Below are 16,178 nucleotides of genomic sequence, written 5' to 3' on the forward strand. Positions count from 1 at the left end.
CTGTGTACATGTCCTGTAGGGGTCACTAACACTCGAGATATCTACACCCAGATGCTCCGGCCAGGTCACCTCCTGCAGCAGGAGCGCAGCCCGGGTTACGCATCCGGCTCCTGCAGGGAGCTTGCTGATGAAGGGATAGCACTTCTGTGACCTGAACTAATGATTCGTGTCCAGCTAGCTCACATATTTCTACCGGACATGCAGAGTAATGTGCAAGTAAGTTCATAGCAACCTCAGTCAGAACAAAAAGCTAGCGTGCGGGATGGGAGAAACAAAACGACCTGTGGAGAGAAGGGTGGGTAAAGATATGAAACAGCAGCAGCGACATTACAGGGTGCTCCCAAGTGGTGTTACCTTCTGTCCATCGGTACCATTCCTGCCTGCCAAACCAGCGGCACCCTGGGATGAAGGGGGAAAAGAAGAGGGATCAGCGATCCGTTAACACACAGGTTAATCAAGGGTTGGTAGCTGGAACAACATGCAAGTCAGAAAATGTCCTTTCTTACCCTCCTTCCATCGGATCCAATCTCGCCCTGGGGGAAGAAGAGGACAGGAGTCAGCCAGTCTGCCTACATCCCTCCTGCCCATTTAGCTCAGTAAAAACATTAACACTTCACAAGATCATGAGCAACGCCTGAAGGAGACAGGCTTTGGGATGCCCCTGGAAACCCCTCCCCATGTCCGCAATTCCATATGCAGAGGGTTGTCATTCTCCCCATTACAGCTGAACTCTCCCTCTTTGCAACAAGAAGGTGTGCGCCCCCTCCCAAGTGCCCAGACAGCCATTCAGTCTCTTCTTTCTCACCTTCTCTCCTTTCAGCCCTGGGACACCCTAGACAAAAAGAAAAGAAGAAAAACGCTGTATTAGTGCCTGGGGATCAGCAGGAGTGCAGGCAGCGGCATGCCGGGGGTCTCGGGTGGGAAACGGGCAGGTGGAGAGGGAGAAGCAGCGCTCCCCCTCGCTTTACCAAAAATCAACGAATGCAAAGAGCTCACTCACCAGCTATGGGAATCTTACCTTGGGCCCAGGGTATCCGATCGGACCTTCAATACCTGGGTCACCCTTAAGGGAAGAAGACACGGAGAGTTAGCTCAAGCGAGGCAGAGATGCGGCCCCAGCTAATGCAGGGACAGCACTGCTGGCTGCGGTGGCGGGGGGGGACTTTCCGCAACTCACCTGTCGTCCCTTCAGCCCAGGGGAGCCTGGCTCACCCATGTTCCCCTTTGCACCCTAAGGAAAGAAAAAACCCAACGTAAGTCAGGGCTTGGTGCTGACTGCGAGAAAATGGCAATTTCTGGGAGAATCGGGCTCACTGCGGCGGCTCCTGCAGAGCTTGGGGCAGCGGGACCTGCTTTATTCTGGGGAAGTCGGGGAAAGACTGTATGGGGAGGGGAGCACACAGAGCTGGGGGCAGGAGAGTGGGACACCCTGCACATGTGAGAGCTCTGCTCTTGAGGGTGGGAGAATCAGAGACAACTGCTGCCTCAGCCCTGTTGTCCTCAGGGGCTGAAGGTGCCGGCTGTGGCTGGCACAGCCGATGCTCGGATGCCTCTCTGCACTGGTGTCAATGCATCAGCCTTGGCACGGACATGAGGAGACACCGGTGCTGGCTGTGGGCTCCATTCACTGCAGCGTGGCAGCCTCCCAGGGCCAAGACAGATGCTGGGGAGTTATTTCCCACCTGGGTGCTATGCCTGTGAAGGCTGCTGCAGCTGAGGTGGGATCTAGGGCGTCCTGCAGTGTCTGTGGCAGGCACTGGCATTATTCTCTTCCCACAGGTTAGGGCGACTTACCTTCTGCCCTCGGTATCCCTTGGGACCAGGTGGACCTGCAAGCTCCAGGCAGCTCATCTTGTAGCACTGAAATACAACAAATTAAACAGGAGGTGTAATGACCGGGCTGCAGCGTGCCGGCTGCCTCACGTGCTGAGCCAGCGCGCACCTGAAGCTCAGCTCTGCCCCATGGCTCTCCACGCACCTCTCCCCGTGACCGCAGTGCTAAAAATGACTACGGCTCCAGCTGGGTCAGAGTTGAGGCAGCAACAAGCATGCAGAAAAATGCTGCCCGTAAATTAAAAGCAGAAAGTTGCCACAAGCACATTCATTATGGCTTGGCTCTGGGCCCAAACTGAAAGAACAGGACTGCTAAGTGTCAGGCGAGGTGGTGTGGGCTTGCTCTTCTGGGGCCATCAGGGGATGTGCGTGCCTTTTGGAGCATCGCTCTGCACACTCCTCCCTACGTATGCCAAACCCTGTCCATGTGATACCAGCAGGGCAGGAGCTTCAGCTTGCAGAGCACCTACAAAACACGCCTCCAAAGTGATAAAATGAGTCTATTCAATAGTCCTGAATTCATTGCAGGTGAGGGGGAGGCAGAAAGTGAAGAGTCCAGTATGCCATTTCAACCACTGGGTAAGGGGATGGATCCCCAGGCTCTGCACTGATCCACAGGCGGGCAGAGACCCATCCCGTGCAGCTCGCTGCAAAATCTGGCCTGCTACTTCGGGGTACGAGCTCGTCTTCTCTAAGTGAGGCAACTTAAACCTGTGTCGTGTGGCAATGGCATAAAGATGCTGCTCACTCACCTCTCCGTAGGCTTCGTGTTTCTGCAAAGGAGAAAACAGGATGAACAGAATCAGTTAAGGTGGTCAGCCCCAAGAGAAAAACAGCATCACACCCTTGGAGGTGCGTGTGACGGTAAGGGAGAGGAGGTGGTAAAGGTCCCATGGTTTTAAAGACCCTCTCAGCGGAGTCCCCGATTAACAGGGCCTCACAGGTGGGGCCTCAAAGACCACGCTGATGGTGAGCACACGTCTTGGTGCTGCACACTCTTCCACGCGTCCCTGGATGGGGAGCAGGCTGGGGTATGGGTCTGGCCTTGAGCAAGAGCCAGGACTAGGGTGGCAGCCTGCCCAGACGTGTCGGGGAACAGAGGCACAAACCAAGGAGTCCTGGTTAAGCACCTGACCAGAGAAATCAGAGATGCTCAAGACTCCATTTGGCCCATAAGTGCTGAAAGGACATAGAAAAGGAAGAGAAACAAAACGGAGGCTTTTCCCTGCTAAAGGTGCTCTCCAGAGCCCTGCCAAAACCCACCCTGGGGACACTCAGAAAGCATCCCCCCCATCCACGCGCTGCTTCTCTTGTCGTCGTCCCCCTTATACTCCCTGCACCTCAGGCGGCACTCCGTACCATAGCTTGGATTATCCTCTCGATGGTGTTCACATCGACGTCCAGGGTGTCTTTCTGTGTGATGGCGTAGTTGTTGCGGTACAGCTCGTGCGGCAGGTTGGCGATCTCCCGCAGTCCCTGCTCGTAGACGTTCTCGCTGGGGGCCACTGCGAAGAGCTTGATCCCCATGTCTCGCGCCCTCTCAGCCTGCACCTTCATCCCCCCGCAGGGGCTGCCAGTGACATGGCCATCAGTGATGACTATCGCAAAGTTCACACCCGAGGCCATCTGGGTCTGGATCTGCTCCGTCATGTTGGAGATAGCGCAGTCCGTGAAGGTGCCCCGGCCAAGGTAGTTAATAGCGGACAGCTTGGGGAGGTATATGTCTTTGCTGCTCGTTAAAGGGCTGTAAATTTCCACCACATCCGAGTAATGAAGTCCACCAAACTGCCAAGTGATGTAGACTTGGTTCTGGTAGAGCTCACTCTCCAGTTTATCGATGAACACAGGGATGAACCGCTTTATTTGATCCACGAGGCTCTGGATAGGCACAGTCTGCAGAGCAACGCTCTCTGAGGTGTCAATGATGAAGTACACATTGATGGGGCAGTTCCTCTTTTCTGCATGGAGACAATTATTCAGACCATGTCAGAGCACTTCATGCACCGCTGCACCCCCTTCCCTGTTCCCCAGAAACCTGGGCCGAGAAGCGCGTACAGACAGCACATAGAGTTGTGAAGAGAGCGAACCACAGCACGAGGCTCGAGGTTCAGCTTCCTGTGAGGGTGTTGCAGCTCTTACTAATCAGGAGTTATTTCCACCTGGGTTGGAGGAAATGAGGAAACGGAGGACTAAGTGCCAGGCTTGAACGAAGAAGAGCAAGGGTATGACTTCTGCTCTCCTGCGCTAAACGAATGCCCTGCCTGCCAGGCTGCTGGCTGCTCTCTGATTTATAAATATTTTCAGAAAGATCGTACCCAAGTGCAATAGTGGAAAAAGCACAAGCTCTACCTAGCTCTAGCAGTAGCATCTGCATTTGGGTCAGATGACTCTCCAGTGCCCAGGACTTCAAAATCCTAAGGTCTGCTCACTATTGAATCAATCTTGACAATTTTGCCATTTTTTGTGAAAGTCAGGCTGGACGCGTGAATCACCTCCTCCACATTGCAACTGAAAAGCGCTGAAATCGTCAAATTCAAAGCGGACTGTTCTCTGACATCAGATACAGAGCTGAGCTCCGGAGACTGACTGGTATTTGTGACTGCATCAGCTGGGAGAAGCCACCACTGGAAGACCCCAGCTCTTCAATCTCTACCTTTCTGCACTCCAATGCAAACCCCGAAATGGGGGTTTCGGTGGAGGACGGTGTTGCCTACAGACGGATCGCTACCCCAGGGCACTGCCCAGGAGTGCAAAGGGGCAGGAGCGGTGTAACGTGCCACGGTCAGTTCCTTGTGAGCAGGCTCTACAACTGAGCATGGCCATTGCGTCCGGTGAAATTGCTGCCTACGAAGGGGAGAGACACCCAAATTATCTGGTTAATACCTGTGCAGGAGGTAGGGCTGACTTCTCCAGGATCCCCATCGAGCTGAGCATGGAGAGGAACTAGAGCCACACAAAGGAGAGTGGAAAAAAAGGCTTGTCGGAACATCTCAGCAGTTCCTCTGTATATTTAGATGCCTGTGGGAAAACACAAGTTACACGTTAAGCGCGATATACAGCCTCCTAGCTCTGCTAGGAGCCAGCCAACGCTCCTTGTAAAGCCTGTCTGTGAAAAACAAGACCTCTCCATCACCGTGACACACCACTGGGCCACTAAGGCAGACTTATATTGATTTGAAAGCTAAGCAATTAGCTTCGTTGCAGTATGGGCGAATGATTTAAAACTGCTTTAGCTTCTCTGTCAGTCTGAAGGGAGGGATCAGGCGGTGGAGCTATTGACAGTGTGTCAGGATCTTCTGAGTTCATGGTTTCTCTCCAGGTGTGTGTCTGGCTGCCCCATGCCCACATTGACTCCATCACGCCCGATCCACGCAGGCATAAGCATCCACGCTCCTCTCTTCGCCTGCTTGGCCAGACCACGCATGAAGGCATGCAGCAGGTCCTTTCCACCTCCAGCTCACCATCTGGGTGTGGTGATGCCTGTGTATACCAAAAGGGTACAAAATCCCTTGCTTAACAGCACTGCTTTGTAGCCTGCACAGCCCATGGAGTGAAGGGATGAATAAACAAGCACTTGAAGAAGTGCACATCTTCAGCATTCAACCCATCACTGGGCCTCCGAGGTCCAGCCGCACATGGGAGTATATTTTGTGTAGGGTTATGACAACTTAGGAGGCAGAAGAGTTAGAGATCTAGTCTGAAAAGTTCTCGGGAATGTGTATAAGTGCTCAGAGGAACCCAGGATTTGAAAGGATATTCACGGACAAAACCCAAGCGACACTTAGCAACAGCAAAGAATGTGGAGGAAGAGGCAATGCTCGCCTTTATGTCTAGAGGACAATAGCACTAACCAGCATGGCTCCTTGATGGCACACACACCAAGTGGTAGCATAGATGCTTTTCTGCTTAGTGGTCAACTCAAACCAAAAAGGGGCGTATGTGATCTCTGTTATGAAAAGAAAGCCTGAGTCCAGTCCAGAAAGAAAGCTTCTTCCTTGAATGGCTTTTTTGGGTAGCTCTTGGAAGTGTCCAAGGCTTGAAGAGACACTGAGAGTGCATTCGGTTGCACTGGCAGTGCAAGGCGAGGGCAAGTTAGTAATGCAGCTGAGCTCCTGCCTCAGTTGCATGAGAAACGGCATTACCTGAAGAATACAGACAGCTCCACTCCCCCTGCATCTCTCCAGAGACCTCTCTCCACGTGGTGACCGGCTATTCCCTGGTGGGACGTGCTCTGTTCCAGTTTACGCTGCAAGCTGCAGCGCATCACAGGGTTCTGCAAACTGGTTTATGCTGGAACAGCCGGTTCGTATCAGTGCCGCTGATATCCTTACAACAGTGACAGCCTTCCTCCTTACTAAGGCTTATGCATATGCTAACAAGCCTGCAAAAGCCAGTGCTCGGGCTGGATTTTAGCCAGGGGAAGAAGAAACCCTCATGCTCTTTGGAGATCTCCTGGGCGGATGGGACAAGAGATCCAGAAGCTTCGGGAATACTAACTTGAGGTGCTTCACAGACATGGCTCAGCAAAGCCCTCTGACATCAAGGGCCTCTCACGTGCCTCCAGCTTGGCACCCAAATGTCCCTACCAAGTAGTTCATGGGTCCTTTGCCTCCCCCTCCAGCTCAGAGAGGCTGCACAGCTGTTTGCAAAGAGACCTGGCAGTGGCCTCATGAAGTCCCTGCATAGGTCAGAGTGGCCAAATTTTCATTGTGCCGGAGAGAACAGAAGGGGTATCGTAAGGATAAAATACTTACTTCAGTCCTAAAGGGGTATTTCAGTTAAGATCAGGACTTCCTCCCTCTAGCCTTACTACAAGCTTCCCTCGTCTTGTTTGCCCTCCACAAAGCAGAGCTGCAGGAGATCCTGATCTGTTGTAGGACACAACAGCTTTGTGCCTTCAGACAGCACCATTTTAGAGCCAGTCTTTCGTGACGGCCGAGGAAGCTGGAGACATCAGCTTTTGGAGAGGCCGGGAGCACTGGAGGCTTCGGCCAAGTGTCTGACTCACAGATCGCCGCCTCCTGAGTTTAACCACCTCCCTGCCTGCCTCCCTCCCTCCTGCCATGTGTGCGTGGGTGGGAAAGGCGCTGTGCAGAAGAGCTGCTCTCCAGGCAGAGCTGCGAGGAGCAGTTAAACTGCACGGGCAACCAGGGCCAGCTCTGGCACCGGACTGCCCCTGCCCACAGCCCTTGGGGCTTCGGACTGGATCAACGAGGCACCATGGTCTTTGCCTCTACACGGGCAGAAAGGCGAGGCAGAAAAGTGACAGCTGAAAACACTAGACACGCTTCCCTTCTTTGTGGTCCTGTCGCACGCAGTCTCCTTTATTTCACTCTGTCACAGGCACCCTGTCTCCCTCAGAGGGGATCTCCGTGCCTCGAGCTATGTTAGCCCTCTGCTATACCAGCGTCCCACCTGGTCCTTAACAGTGAAAGGACGCATAGGGGGGAGGCCCCTCTCCCCACCTCAAGGGTCTCCAGGGCTGGGGTGGGCGACGGTGCCTGTTTTGTCATCCTCAGAGCACTGTCGGCTGTTGTGATCCTCTCACGAATCTCATAACATTTGATATTTTCCTTAAAGCTCCACCTCCTGCTGCGAAACGCTCAAATGGAAATCTCAGATTTCACCAGCAAAAGGGTGTATTTCAGACTAACGCGTCTTCTGGATGTCGAAGACAATTTTTGAACACCGAGAGTCCAGAAAACTAATGGAAAGAGCAAACTGGGAGCTGACTCATTACGTTTGAATACTTGGGTCTGCCCATCCTGTTCTTCCTTGACCTTTCTCTCTCTGCAAGAGCAGGACCGTGATATTGTAGGAGCAAGGCCTTACAAGGATTTCTCTTGAAATTTCCTTCTCTCAGTATCCGTATTGTTGGATGATGCATCTCTTTCCCCATGGGATGCACACAAGGAAAAAAACAACAGGAATCTCAAGCAGTGGTTTTGGGTCCTCTGAACAGATTTTGAGGGCACTGCTTTGCACCATCCTCCCTGCATTAGGGTCTATGCTCCTACTCATGCCTCAGGTGCTCAGCGGAAAAATGCATGGTCTTCTCTGCTGTTCCTACACTCAGATCCCAGGTGACCCGGCTGCTACTCACATAATTGCAAAAGTATATGGACTTATCTACACAGAGCCCTGCAAAAATGGTGGTCTTGCAGGAGGACCTGAGTTCTCTGCTTGCGGGTACCTCTTCCCACCCTCCACAACTGAACCAAATGTAATATTATGGCAAACAAATTACTTGCATTGACTCTTTCAAATGTGCAAATTATAGTCGGCTTATTTGCACTCTCACATCTGATTATCAGATAGATCAGATTTTAATGCATTAGAAAGGTCACCTCATGTGCCTGGCCAGGCAGAGCCGTGGTCTGTCCTATCCCACACATGGATATTTCTGAAGTTCCTCCTGGTGCACTGTGTATTTCTCCTTCAATACCACAACACCTATTATAGCTGAGCAAATTGTTCCCCAATTCACAAAAATTCAGGTGCTCTGCTCTCTAAGCCAGCTCTGCCTCCAAGGAGCTTATTTAAAGCCACAAAAATTGCATTACTCTCAAGAAAGGAGAATTATGCTAGCTATGTCATATGCAGAATAAAGTTTGAAACTGCACTGCTGCTCTGACACGGACCCATTCCCAACTTTTTTCCCAGCCAGGCCCAGCGGGCAGTGCCTGTGGTGCCACCCACTCGTGCAGGCAGCATTTTACTCCACTCAAATGTTTGCTAAATAAAATAAAACCAGAGGGGAGGGGGGTAAGTGTCCCCATTTGGAACAAAAGCCCTTATAAATGCACCTCCTCTTCCTCATTTGCGTGCCCACGGTTTGCGCGTTGCGCGCGGAGGGAATTTCAGCGTTTGTCGCAGCCGCTACCCAAACGTGCCCTGTAGTTTTAGTCCCTTGGGCACACCGCCCAGGGGGAAGGTTTCCCGACAGACGCAGGGAGCCCAGCTCTTCTCCAGTTCTCCTACTGCAACTGTCCCGGGACTTCAGCCAGGGGAAGCCCAGGCCGCAGGAAGGCCTGGGGGGAGCAGCCCCCGCCGGGGTGCTCCGGCCGCAGGACCCCTCCTGCCCGCCCCGGGGGAGATGCTGTGGCTCCCCGGAGCTTCGGCTCTGTCAGCCAGAGACCTCCATTTACAGCACTCATGCAGACCCCTGCCACCAACAAAAATAGCTGACCCGGGGAGGCAAGCGCAACGGGCTCGCAGGCACTTCCGAACATGCTGTTACCTCCCCAAAATAGAGGAGCTTGTGCTGACAAAACTCAGCATAACTAGGAGACACGAATCACAGGTGAGCCTAATCCGTATCTTCTGAAACTCTGAAAAATCAAAGAGGAATCGTGCTGCAGGTCAGTCGCTCTGCTGCGACAGCAGCAGCGGAGTACCGTGCTGCTACTGCTGCCACCACTTCAGCGTAGCTGGTGAACTCAACTCGGTTGCCCCAGGGAAGAATTTGCTTCAACAGGTCCCCCAAGGGATTTTCTAGACCTTTCGGCCCTGGCAGATGAGAGTGTGTAGCTCACAATACCCGCACCTGGAAACAAACTCTTGGAAAAACGCCCGAACTACCCAAAAAGCTAGAAGCAACAGACAAATACATATTCTCTTGCAGCAGGTACTGTCTAAACACGGTGTGCCTGAAATGAGCAGCTTGCTGGAGAGCCCGTGAGCAGCGGCGGTAGCGGTGCAGCCCGCAGGGGCACAGGCTGGGATTTCGGAGGCTGGCTCTTTCATTCCGAGCTGGAGAACCGTCAGAAAATAGCCGCTGCACAAGGAGGGGAAAACTCTGCCTACCTGGAGCACGAGGTCATCAAAATTTCCTCCAAAAAGCCTCCGAAACGGCAGGAAAAACGTGGAGTCGCTCGTATCAGGAAGGCTCCTGCATCCCCGGCTGGAAGGGTGAGCTCCCCGGCTCTGGGTGCTCGGGGTGTGTGGGGAGGAGCGGCGGGGGGAGCAGCAGAGGCGTCTCCAGCCCAGTCCCTCTCTTCCCTCGCAGGCTGGAACTGCCCTCTCTGTTCCTCCTCCTCCTTCAAAATCAGGCAGAGCCCTCGTTTGCAGTAGCTGCAGACATCCACGGAGAGTCACTGTGGGTCTACCGACACCTCGGGGCGGCCCCCTCCCACCCGCTCCCCTCCCAGGGCAGATGCTGGGGTGGGGCGAGGTTGTCGTCTTTGGAGCTGAAGGCATTTTTGTTTTAAACAAGCTGGAAGAAGTCTCATTTTTCCATGATGAGAGGCCCCTTTTCGTGGTTGGCATTGCTGCCCCACATATTTATACCATCAAATAGTGTTCCTCTTTCTGTCCCGTCCCCCCCGCCGCCGTCGTCCTCCTCCTCTTCCCATCCTAGTAACGTGTCCTCAGTGGAACAAATAAAACAAGAACATTTCAAAAACGAGCAACTTGCATCTTAGCCTTTGCAAATATCCAAGTCTTGCTCAGAGTCATCCAAGTCTGAGTACTACCTTTTCCTATTGATTCATTTCTGGGTTTTGGGTTTTTTTGTTGTTGTTGGGTTGTTTGGTGTTTTTTTTTTTTTAATTTTATTTTTAATTTCACAGGCAATTTTTAGCTCTGCTAAATGAAAAATAGAGGCAAATGTCCCAACAAAATATGGAGAACAGCAATGACTTTCAGGAACATGGCCCGTTATCCCTTGAGCTATGACTGTCTGTCTCCAAACTTTTGTGTAAATGGACAGTGTGAAGGGACCAGAATCAGGCCACAGCTGCCAGACAAGGTAATCGCAATGAGGAAACCCAATTTAAATCTCATTTCACTCTACTGACTCCCAAGAAGAGACAAAAGCAAAGGATTTGTCTCAAGAGATCTCAGAGTAAGCTGCTAATCTACCGGTCCTGATCTGCAGGAACATGTCGCTCGGGCTGTTTGTGTTTGTGAAAAACATCTGAACTACCAGGTGAAAATAATAAACCCAATTCTCTGTAGCTGCTCGTGCTTAAAACGGTGCATTTCTGGAGTATCTTCTGTGTCAGCATCTTCACCAGGAGTACTGCGGTGGACTCGGCAGTGTTAGGTTTATGGTTGGACTCAATAATCTCAGAGGTCTTTTCCAACCTAAACGATTCTATGATTCTATGATACTCAAGCAGCACCTATAGGAACCACAGCCATAAGCTAGAATTCTACGTGCCCACTTCCCCCTTCATCTCAAAGCCCTGTGACGGAAGCAGGACTCACTCTGGAGCAAGGGGACACTGAAATTAAACATGCCTGAGAAACAAGAAATTTCTCAGCGATTCCTTGGAAGAGCAAAGAAGGATTTTGTGGGGCCATCCCTTTCCAGGGGCACTCCTGCAGCTCTAAATGGGGTGGTCGCTTTTCCTCTGGAGCATCTTTAGTGAAGAGGAGGGGTCCAGCTTCTGATGGCAGTGATTTACCGGACAGTACGTGAGATGTCTAAGCAAAGCATTCACCTTCCAGTAACCCAGCGAACACACCACATACCAGGCCATTTCTTTTGCCTACTTTGCTGCTGTGTCCAAGCTCTGTTGTGTCCATGAGTACCCATCAACGCTGCCTCTAATCCACGTTCAGTATGTCTGTTTCTAGGTGAATCTGCCCCTGCAGAAGCTGTTTCTCCAGCAAGATGCCTTATCACAAACAACTGGACAGCACATCTGTCTCCTACATTGCTGGTGAGCGCCCAAAGTGTAGAAAGGAGGAGAGCACAGGCCCGCACCTCCATATCTCCCTCTTCCTCCTCGCAGACTTGTGAACGTTGTCTTTTGTCTGCAGTTTCTTGACCAAAGGACCTACAGACTTCTAACTTTCTATGTGTGCTTCTTGAACTTTCTCATGTCAAATCAAAACCTTTTCCTGCAGCTTGACATGGCATAATGCCTTGTCCCCGTGAGGATTCTTGTATATTTTACAAAACAGCCCCCTATTGCATCCTTTCCCTCAATAAAAAAGGCTAACTTGGTCTTTTTCAGCTACCTAGGCATCCATTTTCATGACATTTGTAGGAATATTATCTTCACACCTCTGTCATACATGGCCACATCTGGCGAGTTCATTTCTTATGTTGGGGTGATCTGACATACAGGCACACTGAAGTGGTAGTATGTCTTGTTTACATAGAAATTTGGACAAAATAACCTCAAAACCAGATGCTGCTTTTTTCTGGATTTGTTGGGCTTTTTTACAATCTTCTTTTATAACTGGCGGCACTAAAGGCCTGAGCTAGTTCTCTGTAACTGAGTTTTTGTTCTTGTGAATGGGACGAGAACGTAGGAAGATCTAGAGGAACATGGATGTGGGGCAGGAACTTTTTGAGACCGTACCAAAATTTTGTCTAGCATCTTCTTTCTTCTTTGTAAGGGGAATCAAGATGGGCAAAGACATTTCTTTCTGTGCGCAGTGATCCTCTTTTATACATAGCGCTTGCTATATATATATAGAGGTCTGTCCAGGTGAGGAATCACTCCCCTTCACTCATGGGAGCCTCATCCACTAACTCTGTCCTCTCTGTGGCTCCTCTTCTGAATCCTCAAATCGACTGCGTTTCTTTTTTTCGCCTTTCAGTGGAACTGCAAATCTCACGGAAAGATTTTTGCAGAGAACGTGCATGGACATGGATTAGTTGCTCATCCGCTATGTATTCGACTCGCATACTGTTATTGCTGGCCACAGAACACACTATATACTGAACAGGTATTTAGTATCCAATTACATTTAAAATGGAGAGAGAAGAAATGGAGGAAGATGAAGAGTAGAAAGAAAGAAGGAAAAAACTGCTTGATTTTCTGCTCTCTATGACTCTGTATAGAGTTTGAAGTAAGGGAGTCAGTCAGGCACGGATGGCTACTATTTCATTTACATCCCCTTGTAGACTTAAATGTGATTTATGGTATGTTTAGTTGTTACTTTGTAAACTGTGTAGCTGCTCCTTTTTTTTTTTTTTACGTCTGACTTGTAGCCCCTGATAAAACACAATCTCCTGGTTTTAAATCACATACGTACATCTGAAACAGCTTTATGGGTCTGCTGTGGTTCTCTGGAAAACAGCTACCGTAGTTTCTTTGTGTCTGTCTGTAATTGCATCCACCCTTCATGCGATTCTGAGATTATACAGTGGTCTCCAAGGGTCTTGTTTTCTAAATATGTGAAAAGAACCAAAAACAAGGCCAAGATTTTTAAGTGTTTAGTGAAAACAATGAATGCTGGTTTTCAAATATTTGTAAGTACGCAGTTGATAATCTCAGCATTTTTACTGATGACAAAAGGAAGGATGGATTTTACGCCCTTTTGTAGTTGCCATTTTCTGAAATTCTTGCTTCCTAACTCAATTCATACAATGCCTTTGTATTCCTCCCCCCGCAACAGGCAAACCCCTGCTCCTCTGAGGTTCAGGGCTGTAATTCTGCTGTTTGCCTTGCTGACTTCTCTCAGCACCTTAAGTGCCACAGTCTTGCACTCCCTGCAGACAAGGCTGCCTCCAGCCTTCTCATTTTCAGCCTGTTCTTCCCTGTGTTTGAGTTGCGGGTCCAAAAGAGCATCTCCCCTGGTGGGTTCGTTCATCACCTCCACCATGAAATTGCCTTCAAACCATTCCAGAAACCTCTTGTGGTGGTCGTGCCCAGCCACGCTGCTCTCCCAGTGGATTGCGAGGTGGTTAAATCCGCTCATGAGTACCCAAGGCCTGTGGCTGTAAGGATTCCTCCAAGCGCCTAAAGAAAACTTCATCCACCTCCTCTTCTTCATCAGGTGGTCTGCAGCAGACGCCTGCTACAACATCACCTGCGCCGGTCCGCCCTCCGATCCTCACCGCCCTTGGTGCAGACACTGGGTGCAGGCTCGGCTGACTCGGAGGTGGCCCTGGCAGGTCTTGCTCATCCTCACCAGGACGAGCCCAGGAGAAGACGTCTGTTAAAGAAACAAAAGAAGAAGGACCACTTCTTTTTCTAGATTAACCCAGGTCATGTACGTGAGCAACAGCCCCCACTGTGTTTGACATTCTTGAATTGTGGTAAAATGAGACACAAAGGGGAATCTTTCTGAAGAAAAAAGCAAATGTTCATTTGATACTGTATTTTAGCAGTATTTCCTGGGATTTAGGCCATTAAATCCAACTGCTGCAGGATGTTTAGAGAGTCATCATGAACACACAAGCGCAATCTGAGGCTTTGCATACTTTTTCCTATTTTAATATTCTGGTGTTAACTTTTGAGTCCCCTACGCCATTGCAGTTCTTATTTACTTAGCACCCCGTTTTTATATACAGCATTTGCGTGCTCGTAAATTGTTGTTTGCTAACACATAAGGAAGTACTGTTTGGAGCTTCTAGAATTTTATTTTAAACAGCCCCAAGGATTTCCCAACCTACAGCATTTATTGAAGCCTTGCCAGCCACAGGCGCATATCTGTGACCTTGTTTTTCTTTCTCTAAGGCTCAAGATCCTTAGAAGATGATGACATCCCAGAGACTCTACGTTGTTTAGATACAGCCTTGGGAAAACGAGCGGCCAGAAATGGAGGCGGCAGTCCCCCATCTTCCAACGGGTCCCACGCTGCACAGACCCCTGAGAAGCTTACAGGAGCCACCCTTAATGCCACCAGCGGGGCATTAGCATGATGCAGCTTGCTTTTGTCGGGGGGCTGAGGGCCCGTTTCGGTTCCGCTCTGCACAGCAGAGGTTTCGTCGTGAGAGACCGCCCAAGGGGACGGCGTGCTCCCGGCTCTCTGTCCCAGCCACAGGTTACTCCTCGCCGAGGCTTTGCTCCCACAGCCAGTCGTGAACCTGCTTCCCCACCGTTTCTAATAATCCTCCTGAAGCGTTCGTTTAGAATTCATTAGTGCAGAGACCCTTGCTCCAAGTTTTATTGCCCTCTGCTCAAGATCTCCCTTCCCAAGATCAGTTTGAGTACACTGGCGTGAACGAATGGCAGGGATGCTCCGGGGCTCTTGTGCCAAGCTGCTCTTGCTGCACGATTTCTTTGGGTTTTTCAAGTTTGCCCTGTTGAAATTGAGGCCATACTTACAAACTTGTTAATGTTTTATCTTCAGTTGCTCAGTCTAGGCTTATTGTCTAGAGCCAGCTTTTCTACAGCTTTTCTGACGGCTCACCACTTCTGGAGCTGCTCCCTCCCGACAGGGAGAAAGCCCAGGGCTTCCAGCCAACCATTTCTGGGTCCCCTCGCCACCGTGCAGTGGCTGGAAGAGCCAGCTCAGGCATTTCAATACCAGGGGAAGTGAGGGTGCCCGAGGTGGTGCCAGGTAGCAGCAACACAAGATCATACGTGAACCCAGCGAGCAAAAAATAGGTGGACAGAGGGCAGAGAGAGTGGGGAAAGGACATGCTGAAACCCTTTCTCCCAGAATACTTCCCCTTTTACCAGTTTCACAATCCTTGCTTTTTGATGCTTTCATCTCTTGCAGTGCATTTTTTCCACGCAGCCAGTCAAGACTTTTGGGTTGAGTTCCAAAAGTTGTTGACTCAGTGGGAAGAGCCTTTGCATAGCGAAGCAATTGCATTCCAGCTCGTTGGCAAGGCAGGACCTCAGAGAGGCGGCTGATGCCTCCGTGGTCGGCAGTACACACTGGATAATCCCAAGGTATCTTTGTGGAGATTTCAGGCCATCTTTAGTTTCGTAGCCCAGGGTAGGGAAAGAGTTAAAACACACAGTTTGTGTCTTTGGGGCTTCGTGGTGAGATACAGTGAGAGCAGAATGACCCAGCTGCATTTGTTTTATTTTCTTGTCACCAGAGAAACGAGAAGGAAAAACTTGCAGTGGTGTTTCCATGAAATTAGGAGAAAAAAACCACATAGTTTATAGAGGAAACCTCATTCCCCTCCCCAGCCTTTTACCAGGGATGGCTCAAAAAAATGTTCAAAAAAATTTGAACTTAGTCACATCCCGCTCCACCCACGGTCCTTAACACCATGTACAGACCTAAGAAAGAGATTTCAGTTCTTCTGCTGATGAACTTATCTAAACATTTGCTTTTTTCACTGCTGGAGCCTGAAGGTACTGCCTCCCTGTGAAATGACTGCTCTGGCTAAGGTTACAAATAAAATATAGACTTTCTCTGTTAGATTTCAGCTAACTGTATGAATAATATTCCCTCAAGACATACTCATTATATTGAACCATAAATCTACTGGGGGACACTTTTGCAATGACTAATGTGTATAAATAGAAAGGAAAGGAATTAATTAGTGCCTTATCCTGGGAAAAGAGGGGGCTGAAAGGGATCAGATAGGAAAAAAAAGCCTTTGCTCTGAATGTGGGGGTACAGCAGTGTGGGCTGCTGGGCTGCGGGGAGGCTGGCCCTGGTTAGAGTGACTTCCCTCAGGAGTCTGGTGGCCTGGC

The 16,178-nt window shown here is 50.3% G+C and overlaps 1 protein-coding gene across 2 annotated transcripts in view; it reads right to left on the minus strand.

Moving 5' to 3' along the window:
* COL6A2 (collagen type VI alpha 2 chain) overlaps nt 1–9,805 on the minus strand; it is a 29,043-nt gene extending 19,238 nt beyond the window's left edge. Inside the window, exons 1-10 of one of the 2 annotated variants that reach the window (XM_050899514.1) lie at nt 9,640–9,799; nt 4,717–4,851; nt 3,193–3,791; nt 2,586–2,606; nt 1,795–1,860; nt 1,178–1,231; nt 1,019–1,063; nt 806–832; nt 507–533; nt 355–399 (exon numbers count right to left, since the gene is read on the minus strand). In XM_050899514.1, coding sequence (XP_050755471.1) covers nt 355–399; nt 507–533; nt 806–832; nt 1,019–1,063; nt 1,178–1,231; nt 1,795–1,860; nt 2,586–2,606; nt 3,193–3,791; nt 4,717–4,822 — 990 coding nt within the window. In that variant the 5' untranslated portion in view covers nt 4,823–4,851; nt 9,640–9,799. Of the gene's footprint in view, nt 1–354; nt 400–506; nt 534–805; nt 833–1,018; nt 1,064–1,177; nt 1,232–1,794; nt 1,861–2,585; nt 2,607–3,192; nt 3,792–4,716; nt 4,852–9,639 lie in introns of both variants that reach the window. The other variant, XM_050899515.1, reaches the window with a different exon arrangement.
* Nucleotides 9,806–16,178: the final 6,373 nt, after the last annotated feature.

Source organism: Gymnogyps californianus, chromosome 7, assembly GCF_018139145.2.
Source record: "Gymnogyps californianus isolate 813 chromosome 7, ASM1813914v2, whole genome shotgun sequence".
NCBI lineage: Eukaryota > Metazoa > Chordata > Aves > Accipitriformes > Cathartidae > Gymnogyps > Gymnogyps californianus.